The sequence below is a fragment of the Pagrus pagrus genome, assembly GCF_965226575.1.
Source record: "Pagrus pagrus genome assembly, chromosome: 11".
Taxonomy (NCBI): domain Eukaryota; kingdom Metazoa; phylum Chordata; class Actinopteri; order Spariformes; family Sparidae; genus Pagrus; species Pagrus pagrus.
This window is the reverse complement of record NC_140195.1, coordinates 16,472,612-16,486,416: the sequence shown is the minus strand read 5'-3', so window position 1 is coordinate 16,486,416 and position 13,805 is coordinate 16,472,612. Positions and strand designations below refer to the sequence as shown.

The 13,805-nt window shown below is 40.5% G+C and overlaps 1 protein-coding gene across 2 annotated transcripts in view; it reads left to right on the top strand.

The window, feature by feature from the left end:
• b4galnt1a (beta-1,4-N-acetyl-galactosaminyl transferase 1a) overlaps nucleotides 1-13,805 on the top strand; it is an 18,367-nt gene extending 4,562 nt beyond the window's left edge. For both annotated transcript variants that reach the window (XM_084365699.1, XM_084365698.1), the window contains exons 2-11: nucleotides 4,202-4,419; nucleotides 4,501-4,683; nucleotides 6,217-6,323; nucleotides 6,459-6,496; nucleotides 6,609-6,789; nucleotides 7,872-7,964; nucleotides 8,060-8,247; nucleotides 8,342-8,482; nucleotides 9,693-9,930; nucleotides 10,021-13,805. In XM_084365699.1, the coding sequence (XP_084221825.1) occupies nucleotides 4,202-4,419; nucleotides 4,501-4,683; nucleotides 6,217-6,323; nucleotides 6,459-6,496; nucleotides 6,609-6,789; nucleotides 7,872-7,964; nucleotides 8,060-8,247; nucleotides 8,342-8,482; nucleotides 9,693-9,930; nucleotides 10,021-10,232 (1,599 nt within the window). In that variant the 3' untranslated portion in view covers nucleotides 10,233-13,805. The remainder of the gene's footprint in view (nucleotides 1-4,201; nucleotides 4,420-4,500; nucleotides 4,684-6,216; nucleotides 6,324-6,458; nucleotides 6,497-6,608; nucleotides 6,790-7,871; nucleotides 7,965-8,059; nucleotides 8,248-8,341; nucleotides 8,483-9,692; nucleotides 9,931-10,020) is intronic.

Here is a 13,805-nt window from a genome sequence, read left to right as displayed (position 1 = left end):
TGTGAGAGAGATAAAGTGTGTGTGTGTGTGTGTGTGTGTGTGTGTGTGTGAGAGAGAGAGTGTGTGTGTGTGTGTGTGTGTGTGTGTGTGAGAGAGAGTGTGTGTGTGTGTGTGTGTGTGTGTGTGTGTGTGTGTGTTAGAGAGAGATAGAGTGTGTGTGTGTGTGTGTGTGTGTGTGTGTGTGAGAGAGAGAGATAAAGTGGGTATGGCGGTAGAATCGTGTCATAATGCGTGCGCACCTATCAACTGAACAAGCAGCGCCTGACGTGTAATGTAGTTTCCTCATTGACTTATAATGGTCCCCCGTTCACACGCACGTTCACGCGTATGACTGCTGCACGCCGGTAATCACACGACGCGTAGTGACTACGCGTAACATTCATGCGTTTTTATGCGAACGCACGCACGCACGCACGCATGAAGATAATTGAACATTTTTGTCACACGCTCACATGTAGGCGGAAATGACGTGCGCAAACTATGTCACGCGTAACAAGATGCTGCGTGCGTATGAAGCAGCATGCGCACGTCTGTCTGTCACTGTTTGACAAATGTTGTCACGCGTTCACACACGCGTGCGGTCGCAGTTTCTGATGTGCGACCGGAAGTTGATCTGCACCGTGCGCAACACACCGCGTACTTTGACGCCTCGCGTAGTTGGCCTTTTCATTTTATTGAAGTGTCGTCAACCAGGGGAGGCAGCAGTGAGCCAGACACTGCTGCCAGCATCTCAAAAGAAGAATGAGAAGGAGAAGTGTTTTTTTTGTTATATATATATATATATATATATATATATATATATGTATGTATAAAAAACGCTGCTGCTCGAGTCCTCGGTGGGACCAGGACGGTGGATCATTGATAAAAGTGCGTGCTTCCCCCGCCCCTCCCAACAAAAGTCCTGGGAGTGTGTTGCAGCTGTTCAGGTGCACAAACCTAACGCACCTCTCCAGCGGTCCCAGCAGTTCTCAATGAACTGATCACCTGCGGGGGGCGTGGTTAACTTACAAATGTTTGTCATTGATTTTGTGTCTTATGTGAGAAACAAAGTAAAAGAAACAGCAACAGAACTCTTTCTCTGTCTTCATGGAACAAATGAATCATGTCATGTAAAAGTCTGTATGTCTGTATCTCGTATTGGATCGACGGCTCCATCTACTGGATGAACATGGAACACAGAACAACTACGCGAGGCGTCCAAGTACGCGGTGTGTTGCGCACGGTGCAGATCAACTATGAAGGTATATCAATGTCAAAACAACCAGAGAGATGCGCAGCAACGGGTGTGTGCACGCATGAGAATTTTGTTATGCGTGCGTGCGTTGTTACGTGCAGACTGTATTTCACGCGTAACAAGAAGCTGCGTGCGTACGAAGCAGCGTGCGCACGTCTGTCTGTCACTGTTTGACAAATGTTGTCACGCGTTCACACACGCGTGCGGTCGCAGTTTCTGATGTGCGACCGGAAGTTGATCTATGGCGGTAGAATCGTGTCATAATGCGTGCGCACCTATCAACTGAACGTGTCACACGCGCGTGCTTTGACGCCTGCGCAGCAAGCAGCGCCTGACGTGTAATGTAGTTTCCTCATTGACTTATAATGGTCCCCCGTTCACACGCACGTTCACGCGTATGACTGCTGCACGCCGGTAATCACACTACGCGTAGTGACTACGCGTAACATTCATGCGTTTTTATGCGAACGCACGCACGCATGAAGATAATTGAACATTTTTGTCACACGCTCACATGTAGGCGGAAATGACGTGCGCAAACTATGTCACGCGTAATAAGATGCTGCGTGCGTATGAAGCAGCGTGCGCACGTCTGTCTGTCACTGTTTGACAAATGTTGTCACGCGTTCACACACGCGTGCGGTCGCAGTTTCTGATGTGCGACCGGAAGTTGATCTGCACCGTGCGCAACACACCGCGTACGTGAACGCCTCGCGTAGTTGGCCTTTTCATTTTATTGAAGTGTCGTCAACCAGGGGAGGCAGCAGTGAGCCAGACACTGCTGCCAGCATCTCAAAAGAAGAATGAGAAGGAGGAGAAGTGTTTTTTTTGTTTTATATATATATATATATATATATATATATATATATATATATATATATATATGTATGTATAAAAAACGCTGCTGCTCGAGTCCTCAGTGGGACCAGGACGGTGGATCATTGATAAAAGTGCGTGCTTCCCCCGCCCCTCCCAACAAAAGTCCTGGGAGTGTGTTGCAGCTGTTCAGGTGCACAAACCTAACGCACCTCTCCAGCGGTCCCAGCAGTTCTCAATGAACTGATCACCTGCGGGGGGCGTGGTTAACTTACAAATGTTTGTCATTGATTTTGTGTCTTATGTGAGAAACAAAGTAAAGAAACAGCAACAGAACTCTTTCTCTGTCTTCATGGAACAAATGAATCATGTCATGTAAAAGTCTGTATGTCTGTATCTCGTATTGGATCGATTGCTCCATCTACTGGATGAACATGGAACACAGAACAACCACGCGAGGCGTCCAAGTACGCGTTGTGTTGCGCACGGTGCAGATCAACTTCCGGTCGCACATCAGAAACTGCGACCGCACGCGTGTGTGAACGCGTGACAACATTTGTCAAACAGTGACAGACAGACGTGCGCACGCTGCTTCGTACGCACGCAGCTTCTTGTTACGCGTGAAATACAGTCTGCACGTAACAACGCACGCACGCACGCACGCATAACAAAATTCTCATGCGTGCACACACCCGTTGCTGCGCATCTCTCTGGTTGTTTTGACATTGATATACCTTCATAGTGTGTGTGTGTGAGAGAGAGATAGAGTGTGTGTGAGAGAGAGAGTGTGTGTGTGTGTGTGTGTGTGTGTGTGTGTGTGTTAGAGAGAGATAGAGTGTGTGTGTGTGTGTGTGTGTGTGTGTGTGTGTGTGTGTGAGAGAGAGAGAGAGAGTGTGTGTGTGTGTGTGAGAGAGAGAGAGTGTGTGTGTGTGTGAGAGAGAGAGAGAGAGAGAGAGAGAGTGTGTGTGTGTGAGAGAGAGAGAGTGGGTGTGTGTGTGTGAGTGTGTGTGTGTGTGTGTGTGTGTCTGAGAGAGAGAGTGTGTGTGTGTGTGTGTGTGTGTGTGTATGTGCGTGTGTGTGTGTGTGTGTGTGTGTGTGTGTGTGTGAAAGGGAGAGAGTGTGTGTGTGTGTGAGAGAGAGAGAGTAGCATAGAGTGAGTATAGTATATATTTCATGTGTTGGTGAATGCAGCTGAGTCTGTGTTTTGAGGCTTCTTGTCTTTATTTGTTTATTTTTGAGCTATAAACTGTCTGTAGCAGAATCGCATCAGTGTATTGTATAATGACATTAAGCTACTTTCCTTTCCTGTATTTCCTGAGATATTTTTTTAATACTTTTACTTAAGTAATTTTTTAAGCAAATACTTTAGTACTTTTACTTAAGTAATATTTTGACTAAGCTACTTTTACTTGTATTGGAGTAATATTTGACAAGGAGTATCTGTACTTTTACTCAAGTAGTGAAGTTGTGTACTCTGTCCACCTCTGCATGCGTAACACATAACACACCTGCTTCAAGCTTACTTTCAGAGGTGGGTGGTGTGGTTGATGACGTGGTAGCGCTGCTGCTGCATTATGCCTGACTTGACAGCAACAACAACATAGCAGTGCATAAGAGACCACAAACAATTAGTAACAGTTAACAGTTTTAAAATATGACGACAGCAAAATGATTGGCTCACTGAGGTCGTGGCAAAATCTTGGTTTGACTGAAAGAGTGATCACACACAGTCGTCTGTTTTGAGTCGGAGGGCAGAAAAGGAAGAGAGACCGAGAATGTAGTTAAGTGATAAGTGAGTAATTAAGAGATAATCTTTATGCCTCAACTTTCACTAAACTTCATTTATTCCCATTTGAACCCTGAACCTGTAACTTCCCCATGCCTCTTTAGCCCTTTTCACACATGGATTAATCCAGAGTTTGTACAGAGGAGCTGTAAGTGTGAACACAAATGTCTGACTTTACCCTGCAAGCTCCCTAGTCTGAAGCCTGGTATGCCACATGTGTGAATAAAGCAAATAATTGACTATATTCACACTGGCCAACTGACATGGCGTGCTGCCTGTGTGAGCTAGCAAATGTGTAAACAAAACCTCATCCTGTGTGGTCAACATGAACACCATTCTGACATTTCCTTTCATCTTCATTCCAGATGCGTTTCATCTATAGGAAGTGTCTTGGACCTTTGTTGGTCATTGGACTAACGCTGCTCGCCCTCTTTTATGCGTGGAGCCCTGGGACCAGCTCAGTAGTTGACGTGCGGCCAAGACAACGAAGTCCATTACAGAAACTCCTCGACAAGACGATTCTAGGCATTGTCAGTGGCTATCACAATGACATTGCCTACCACATAAAAGAGGATGTGGCATGGTGTGTTATTAGTGAACATGTCTGTCAATTTATCTCATTTTTATCTTGATCAGCTGAATACAATTTCTTTTCCCACCACAGTCGTTTGGCTCTGAATACATGTGTGTGTCTGGCTGACAAGGAGACCCTTCACCTGCCATTCTCCAATCTGCTGTTTCCACGCGCATGGGCCCACAACGTTTCTCAGGCGTTCTTAGAGTCCCATCCTGACCCTGAGGGTGCAAAGCATCACAGAGTTCAGGAGTACAACAGCTTTCAGAGGAGGTATTGTTCAAGATACAGGTTTAAGGATTCAACATGCCCGCGTGTTTCTGTCTGCATGCCAGTAAATTTTCAACAAAAGGACAACCTTTTTTTCGCAGAGAAAAAAGTCTCACAGTCGTATAAAGAGGTCACCATCTTTGTAATCTGCTGATTACATGATTTGTGAACAAACCCTTGTAACAAGGGTGTGACAAGGGTGTGTTCACAAGCCAAACGACTGTGGTAGGAAGAGAAATTGTCTTAAGTTGATCAAGATAAAAACAAGACAAATTGACAGACATGTTAATTACATGATTTGTGAACACATCCTTGTAACAAGGGTGTGTTCACAAATCATGTAATCAGCAGATTACTCTTTATACGACTGTGAGACTTTTTTCTCTGGGAAAAAAAAGTTGTCCTTTGGTTGAAAATTTACTGGCATGCAGACAGAAACACGTGGGCATGTTTCTTTAGTTTCTTATCAGACATTTTTCTGTTTTAGCCTGCCATTGTTCCTGGACTCACTGTGGCCAAACAGCATCTTTCCTTGTCTGATACTATGCAGTTATATAAACAAGGATATTAAATATAAAGAAGAAGATAGTTATTGTGGAAACTAACAAACTGTCTATGAATATTCTCAGTATTAGTGGAGCTAATAGACCCAGTCACAAAGTTTGTTTTCAATAACTTCACAGGAGAAAAAACCCTAAAAATAAAAACCTAAATCTAATTAATCTAAAATGCATGTTTGATGCTTTTATATATCATTATTAACAAGACTTTCACTAACATTACGTTGGAGACGTAATTTACCTGTTGGGCCACAGACTTAACAAAATGACAGCTTATGTTTTCCCAAAACTAGCAGTGAAAATGAAAACAGAAATAAACAAGTTTCCCGATTACACATATTACCACAATGCAAATCAACGGTCAGTTCTCTACCCGGAAGTTTCCACAACTTCATGGTGAGTCGGTCTATAATTACAGTGAATAGAGAGAATATAGTAAGAGCCAACAACTTTAAATTGCTTGTTTTGTCTGACCAGATTCAAAAACCATAAGATATTATATATAAATGTAATTCAGAAAAGTGCAAAATCTTCATATTTGAGACTATGTTGACCTCATCTATTGTTCGGCAAAACTAGTCAAGTAATTTTGGTTCCTTCGACTAATCGACCGATAAGAACTGAGAATAAGTTATGAACTTATTCTCAGTCCGATTAAAGAAAGTTTCCCAGTACTAAAGGCAACTGGATTTATGTTTGTTTGGGTTTTTTTACATATGAATGAAATTCACTAATCCACATAAGAAATTTATTTTCCCATGTAAATTACATATATTCACATGAGATGGCTTTTTTCACATGTGGATACCACGTGTTTCCTTCTCTGTGAGCATTACGTGGTCAAACTATCAAAGTGAGCGATTCCTGATATACATTTAGTTACAAAAAATAAATAAATAACTAGGGCTGTCGTGGATATTACCCAGTAATGACGAACTGCAGGTGTGTTCCTCTCTAATATGTTCTGTATGTATAGGTCCTACAGTCCTGCAGATGAGCTTATCATAGCTGAAGCCGGCAGTCCTCTTCAGTATCCCACCCAGGGCGTGAAGGTGCGACCCCTCAAAACCATCATCATTCCAGGTAACAGCAAATCTAATACAAGACACAATATTAAAGAATCAGATAAATTAAACATTATGTCTTCAACTACAGTACATTCATCATCACCATCATCCCATGTTGATATCCCCATTAATATTTGCACTCTCTCCATAGGTTTGGGTCTTAAAGAAGAAACGAGATCAAACCATGTGGTAATTTCTTCATTTTAAGGTTTTCATTGTGCTTCACGTTTCCATTTTCCTGTCTTAATGTTTAAGACGTTTTTGTTGTTTTTCCCCCAAAACCATTCAAACGGTGTAACAGGTATATTTGACAGCAACACTGGGGACTTTCGATGTTGCTGCTACAGTGGACAGGGTCGATGTTAAAGGGGAGGGAGAGAAGCACATGACCCTGTCGAGTCCTCTTCTGTCCGCTCTGAACAGGCAGCTGCAGTTCGTCACCTATACAAACACTGTGTTTCATCCCAAGACAGCAGACACAGGTAGAGTTTGCATGTGGATACCAGAGTTTCATCCTAATGCTCATTGGCCATACATATCATTCTGTTTGGTCAGTAACTAATGCATTAATAGACATTTTGTCAAATGGGTTTGTTATATATGACAGGGATGTTTTCATCTGTAAAATGTATTAAGTTTATTTGTCATATTCAGTCATATAAGGTACAATCACTATGAATTAGTTTATTAGTATTAAAAACATCTAATAATTGTTATTAGATAGTTAATAAATACCAAGAAATAACTATCTCTGGGCTCAATTAACATACTCAGCTGGAAAGAAACAGAGGTGAAGCATGGTTAGACGGCTCTCATGATGTAAAACATCTCTCTGAAGAGGAAGGGATGCCAAAGATTTGCATAAAGCATGCTGACACAGATGGTCCTTCACTCACTCACTCACAGTTATTTGCATCAACATTTTTAACATTTTGGCAAGCACATTTTTTTATTTAATAAAATCTCAGGTGAGCAAAGTCTGCAGGAATCCTTAAATCAAAATGTATCACGTCAGGTGGGAAGTGTAACGGAAAAGCTTGGTGTTTGTTCAAATGAATCATTGACTAATGATGTTTTCTGTTTTCTGGACTAAACATCCTTTTAGACAAGTCTTGCTACATTGGCAACGCCTAGTGTTAGGGTTAAGCCATCAGCTTATCCTACCTAGGCACAGGAACAAATGAGAGTTTAATGTCTAATGTTTTAATCCCTCACTTTTCTTGGTGATCCTGTGTTTAAGCGTAATATTCTCATCTTATGAGCCTATTAGAAGTCCGTCTGCGGCCGCTCCAAATCGGTTGAAACTAGGGCTGGGCAATATATGCAATGTATACCATTACTACAATATTCATCCCACCAATATTGTTGCAATATGGATATCAAAGTAGGGCCTATTTCGTCAAAAAACGTTGTGATATTTGATTTTGTCACCCCAAAGGCATAGGGGGACATAGGGGATCACAGCTTTGCATGATCTTTGCCCAGTCTGAGGAAATGATAGAATGATTTCCTCCCCGTTGAACTTGAAACCAGGATTTACCACAGCTCTCGTTTTGTTCTGCAGTTCGGTTTGCAACTGAGGCTCACCAGTCATTTTTCAGCATTAAAATTGGACATGCAACCGTCCCAAAACTTTACAACTCCGGATCCCAAAAAGGTTTGTCAGCAGTTTTTTTAATTATCAGTTTTATTTTGACGAAAAGTGTTGAATGTCACAGAAGGTCACTGCATTTGTTTTTTGTATCTACATAGAGTACAATATCAGTGCTCTTGTTACCATCGCCACCAAGACCTTCCTACGCTATGATAAGCTCAAAGATCTCATTGACAGCATACGTCAGTATTATCCCACTGTCACCATAGTGATAGCAGACGATAATAAACACCCTCAGCCAGTGACCGGGCCTCACATTGAACATTACATTATGCCATTTGGAAAGGTAAATAAGTTTATATCTTTCTGAAATATCAATATGCATTGTAATTTGCAAAGTACACAGTTAATGGGTGTTGAACCTCCTTTTGTTTGTAAAGGGTTGGTTTGCAGGAAGAAACTTGGCAGTGTCTCAAGTGACTACCAAGTATGTGCTCTGGGCGGATGACGACTTCATCTTCACTGCAAACACCAAGTTGGAGAGGATGGTGGATATCTTAGAGAGGACCACTCTGGATCTGGTGAGATGCATTCCCAGAAGCAGTGCAATGTGTGTGGCAGTGTGTGTTGATGCCTACTGAATATTAATGTATTCATAAACACTCCAAATTTTAAGTACACAGCAAAGATCCTTCCTCTCGGCTTCCTCCCACCTGACATCCCCAAGTAAGGGCGATGTATATGTAGTCTTGAATAGGCAGGTAGCTATGGTCTCATGACCATCCGTTATTATGCTGTGACATGTGGTGCTACATATTTAGATTTACTTTAGCCTAGAGAACTCCTTCTTAACTACCTGAGATTAACAGCCTATAGATATCCACAAACCTCCCTGGTCACACTCTGCCAGGCCTATGCTGCAGCCATATTTAATTTTTGCTTGTTGCCACAGCTTTTTTGCCTTTAGTCTCAGACATTTGCAACACGTGCTTCAAACGATCAAGGTCAGGTATCAAGAACATTTTGTCTGCATATGTAAACTATTCATCCAACACGACATCCAATGCACTAAACACAAAGTTGGCACTTAAACCTCTTACTCACTGTTTCATTTGCAACACATCCTCATACCTAAATGCCTGAAGCATACAAGCTGAAAGTTAGTTGGTAATTTTAAAATAATCAGTTTCCTCAATTTTTTTGGTCACAGTTTTACAGTGTAGAGGCAAAAGATGTGAGCGAATCTTGCCTGTTACAGACTGTAATCTCTTGTGACAAATAAAGTAAATTAAACCTAATAGAATGCACAATTTTGATTGTTTTTTAATGGTGAGCTTCCTGTTTTTACAAGAGGATTTATATTTTCATAAACTGTAAAATATGACAAAGGGATCTTACTTAAAAGAATCGAGGAAACCAATTACCGATATTAAGTTGTTAAAATTTTCCAGCTCGTGCAACTTAAATTTAATAGTCTACTCTACTTGGTAAGTGTGAGGTTATAGGTTTCTTGACAATTTAAAGTCAAGCCAACTTTTTTAATTTACATTGTACCGAAACGAAGGAGTAGGTCGACTGTCGGTGTCTCCCAAAACAAGATCGTCGTTGCAGCAACACACGTACTGGACCACCTCCCAACAAACATTAATACTGGTCATAATGATTGACATAATGAGGACAGGCTCCATATTTTTTTGGTTGTTGGGGTTGGGGTGGCTGTGTGCTACATGTGCACCAGTTATTATGTTTCTGTTAGTCGTCTTACCATTCTAACTGTCTTCATGACTTCAGGTTGGTGGTGCGGTGAGAGAGGTGACTGGTTACTCTGCAACATACCGTCACACCATATCAGTGGAGGAAGGGGGAGAGGAGGGCAACTGCTTGCATATCAGAAATGGCTACCACCACGTCATCGAGGGGTTTCCCAACTGTGTGGTAGCTGATGCCGTCATAAACTTCTTCATGGGGAGGACAGACAAGGTGCTGCAGGTGGGCTTTGACCCTCGCCTGTCACGAAGGGGACATCTGGGTGAGTATCTGTAATATCTTCTATAAAATATATTAACATAGCAGTTTATATGAGGTATTTTGAGTGTTTTGGTTTTTTTTGACACTGCAGAGTTCTTCGTCGACGCTCTGGGCTCCCTCCACATTGGCTCCTGCAGTGACATCATTGTAAGCCACGCATCAAAGATCAAACTACCCTGGACTAAAACAGAGTCACAAAAGGCCTACGATAAATTCCGTTATACACTTTCTAGTGCAGATACTAACATTAGCAATGAAATCTTCTATTTCAAGGACAGGTTCAAGTGCCTGACCAGTCACTGAGAGCTCGGCTCCTACAATACATGTCTGTTTGCTGCTTCATTGTGAGGGAAAAAGGGCAATTATTGTGGTAAAATGAAGATTTTGTTTTGTGAGCAAACCCAAGGATCCTCTCCTTGTTCTTCAGGCAGGCGTAAACCTCCAGATTTCTATATGTACTGTGACTCTAAAAAGGTAAAAAAACAAGTTTCATTTGATTGCGTATACAGTAAAATGCTGTAGAGATAAGGCCAGAGTTTACTAATCCAGCCTAGAGTATAATGTTATCTAGATCAATGGTTTCAAATCATTTGTTTCAGACACACCCACAGCCCTGTCAGGTGAGCTGACGTGTGATGTGTTGAATGCCAAATGTATCCTGTGTAAAACAGGAAATTCAACCCTACCAACGGCATAAAATAGAGCAACATATATAAGAGTCTGAAGTCTGCTCACAGCTACATCTGTCTTCTTCTGTGGTGCTATTTATTTAGCTAAACCACATTCAAACATTAATTGCTTCAGTCATCTGCATCTTCCCATCTGGAAATTGTAACAACATTATTGGTCCCTTTTAAAGAATTGAGCAGCCTCGTCTGAAAATAAGCTCACAGATGGATTAAATTTAAAAGCACTTGTTATTTATCATGACTTGGTACTCAGGGAACATTTATGTTCATAAAATGTTTTTGAATGTGTTGACTGATACGTTTGTGCACTTGGCTTCAAAGTGGTGTGAGCATTTCTTGCTGTGCAAGTAAACTAAGGTTGTCAACTGACTCCTTGGTTGCCTGTGGTGCAATTTATTCAAATTAATCATTTGTTTATTTGACTGGGACAGAGCACAGCGTACAAGCTGTTCCAGAGTTAGCCATGAGCTAATTTACATCTGTAGTGCATGAGGAGGAGTATAAAGGGATGAGTTATTTAATAGGTACCTTTATAATAGAAAGATATCGTGTATGGCTGTCTGCTATTTATCTTTTATGCACCTCAGTTTTATCTGTGTCTTGTCATGTTCGTTTGCTTGCAGTTTCTTATCATTTTCAAGCACTTTTTCCGTTTGATTGGTATTCTGTCATATTGCCTCTTTTCTGTTATCATTTTTATTTACCCATTCTGTTTTCTTCGCTCTGTGATTATGTTCGTTGTTTCTGTTTGTTATCACACTTTTGCACCTATTCTGTTTTTTATTTGTGATCTCGACATCATTGGAAATGAGGGCTTGCCCTCAATGGTTTTTTAGAGATTTAAATAGGGTTAGAATGAGTTTGAATGAATGAATTTAAGCAACCCAAAACATGACTATGTCTCCTTTAAATTTCCAGAAAGTTTGCTATTTTAGTGCACTGATCCCATTTTAGACAATAAAGTTTATTGTTAAGCTGTGAAATATCTTACCTCCATTAAACATTGGTATTGGCATCAGACCAAAAAATCCCTAAATAATAATGATAATTTGCGTCTCATAAGGACTAATAATGTGCTTATTAGCTGTGGATTAGACAAGGATCACAATATAAAGCGTTGCCGCCTGTAGTGACACATATAAACAAACCTTGTTGTCATTGCTTACAATAATGAGCTATTAAAATCATTATTGACAGATACATATATTTATGTTTTATGTAATGTAGAAGGGACAGTAAATCTTTGAGCTTACCTGAAACTGTGGAGGGCACAAACTCTACCCTAGCGAAATGTCTGACCCCAGTGAGTGGCACACAGATTATCTATCGCAGAGCATATGGAGGTTGTCAGGCAGATGGCCCTACCGTTCTTCACCTTTATTTGCTTTTCAGGTAGGTGAGGAAGGTAACGCCACTTTTGCCTTGTCTCCTTACCGCTTTACTGTCAATTGCGAGAAGTCTTCTGGCAAGAGATCCAGGGCTGGATGAGTGGTCTTGTTTTGTGTCTTTGAATGAAAACTGTATTTCATGTCTTGTCCTTGTGCCAGAAGTCAACCTCAGGGAAATATTTCCCATACTCCCCTTACTTCCCTTAGCTTAACCCTTACTCAAGGAATGGCAAGGGCTTGAATGTAACAGAAGTTCATGTATAGGTAAAGGCCCTGCACTACTTGTTTAAATCCTCTGAGCAATCTGAGGAGCAGCTTTACAAGAGGTTTTGGAAGGTAGCGCAACAACTTTAGCTGATTGATGAGTTTCTGATGAGTATATCACTTTTTTATTCCAAGTGATGCTGCATCTACGGTGGCTTAATAGATGAGAAGGTAAATCTAGACCTGAGATTATTCTCTAAGTATTTTCGGGTCTTCTTTCACTTGCACATTTGTAGCATTGCTAATGTTCGACGAGTAAGCATCACTCTCTATACTTTCTCTGTTGGTTTCGGACCAATAACCACCATAAGTTACAATACAGTCCATTGGTGGCTCGTGAGAATGTCCGCTTGGGATAATAATGCAGCTAACTGGCCAACAGGCTTTGTTTCAATGATAGGCAGTTAGTTAACCAGTTTGCATAGTGATTCAGTGTAACATTAAGTTAGCTGGCTCACATGATTGCATCAAAAAAGACTAGCATCAATGTTCTGTCAATGTTTTTTTATTAATTTATCTTTGGTAATAACATGTTGTATTCATATTAATGTGTATTTTAGCCATATTTCACTCTTTCAAAATGTTATCATACAATATTTTGGTGCAGCCCCTGCAGTAACTCTGAGCCCCCCTGGGGCATGCAGACCAGGATACTGTACATTCATACTCCCATGTAACTTACTGTGTGAAAGCTTGGGGAAATCCAATCTTCATCCCTCAAAAACAGCCATAAGAAGCACAAGTGAAGATTATTGCTAAATGCCATTGTTACTGTCAAAGGATTTACTGTATGGAACAAATGTAATGAGGAATTGAAAACACGTACAACATGAAATAAGTTTAAATAATGGTTTAAGTGACATGTTTAGGATGTGTGGACAGGATGTGTGTGTTGTTTTTTTTTTAATTTGTGTTATTTTGTTTTTTTCTATTATAATGTTTCTGGTATTTTATGAATGTTTTATTTTTGTTTATTTTGAATGGTTTGCATTGTGTAGGTAAAGTCTGGGGCGGAAATCTGGAATATTCATGTTTTACACAGAGTTTATTGATAAGATATATTAGGGGTAGACTGATTATCGGCCCTGGACCATTATTGGGGCCAATATTCAGCTTTTTCCGATGTTCTTATTGATGATTTTTATGTGAGATTTAAATACTCTAGTAAAGTACTGCAAAATTGTACTTAAGAACAGTACTTGAGTAAATTGTACTTAGGTTTTTTTCATCACTGGTTACATTTTTACTGCAAATGAATATTGGTCCCAAATATCGGTTTTCAGATTTCTAATAATTGGTATCGGTTCCGAAAAAGCCATGTTGGTCGACCCCTAAAATATATATATAAAGGAAGGGGGTTAAGACTTGGTCAGTATTCACTTCAACCTAATCCTTTTCAGAAATAAATGATCTACAGTATTTACATTGTTCATCGTGAGTTTGCCATGTTTGTTGTTCATTTTATTAATTATTCTTGCGTTTGTTTTTCTTGTTTCCTGTTTTTTATATTTGAAATTAAATAAATCTAATCTAAA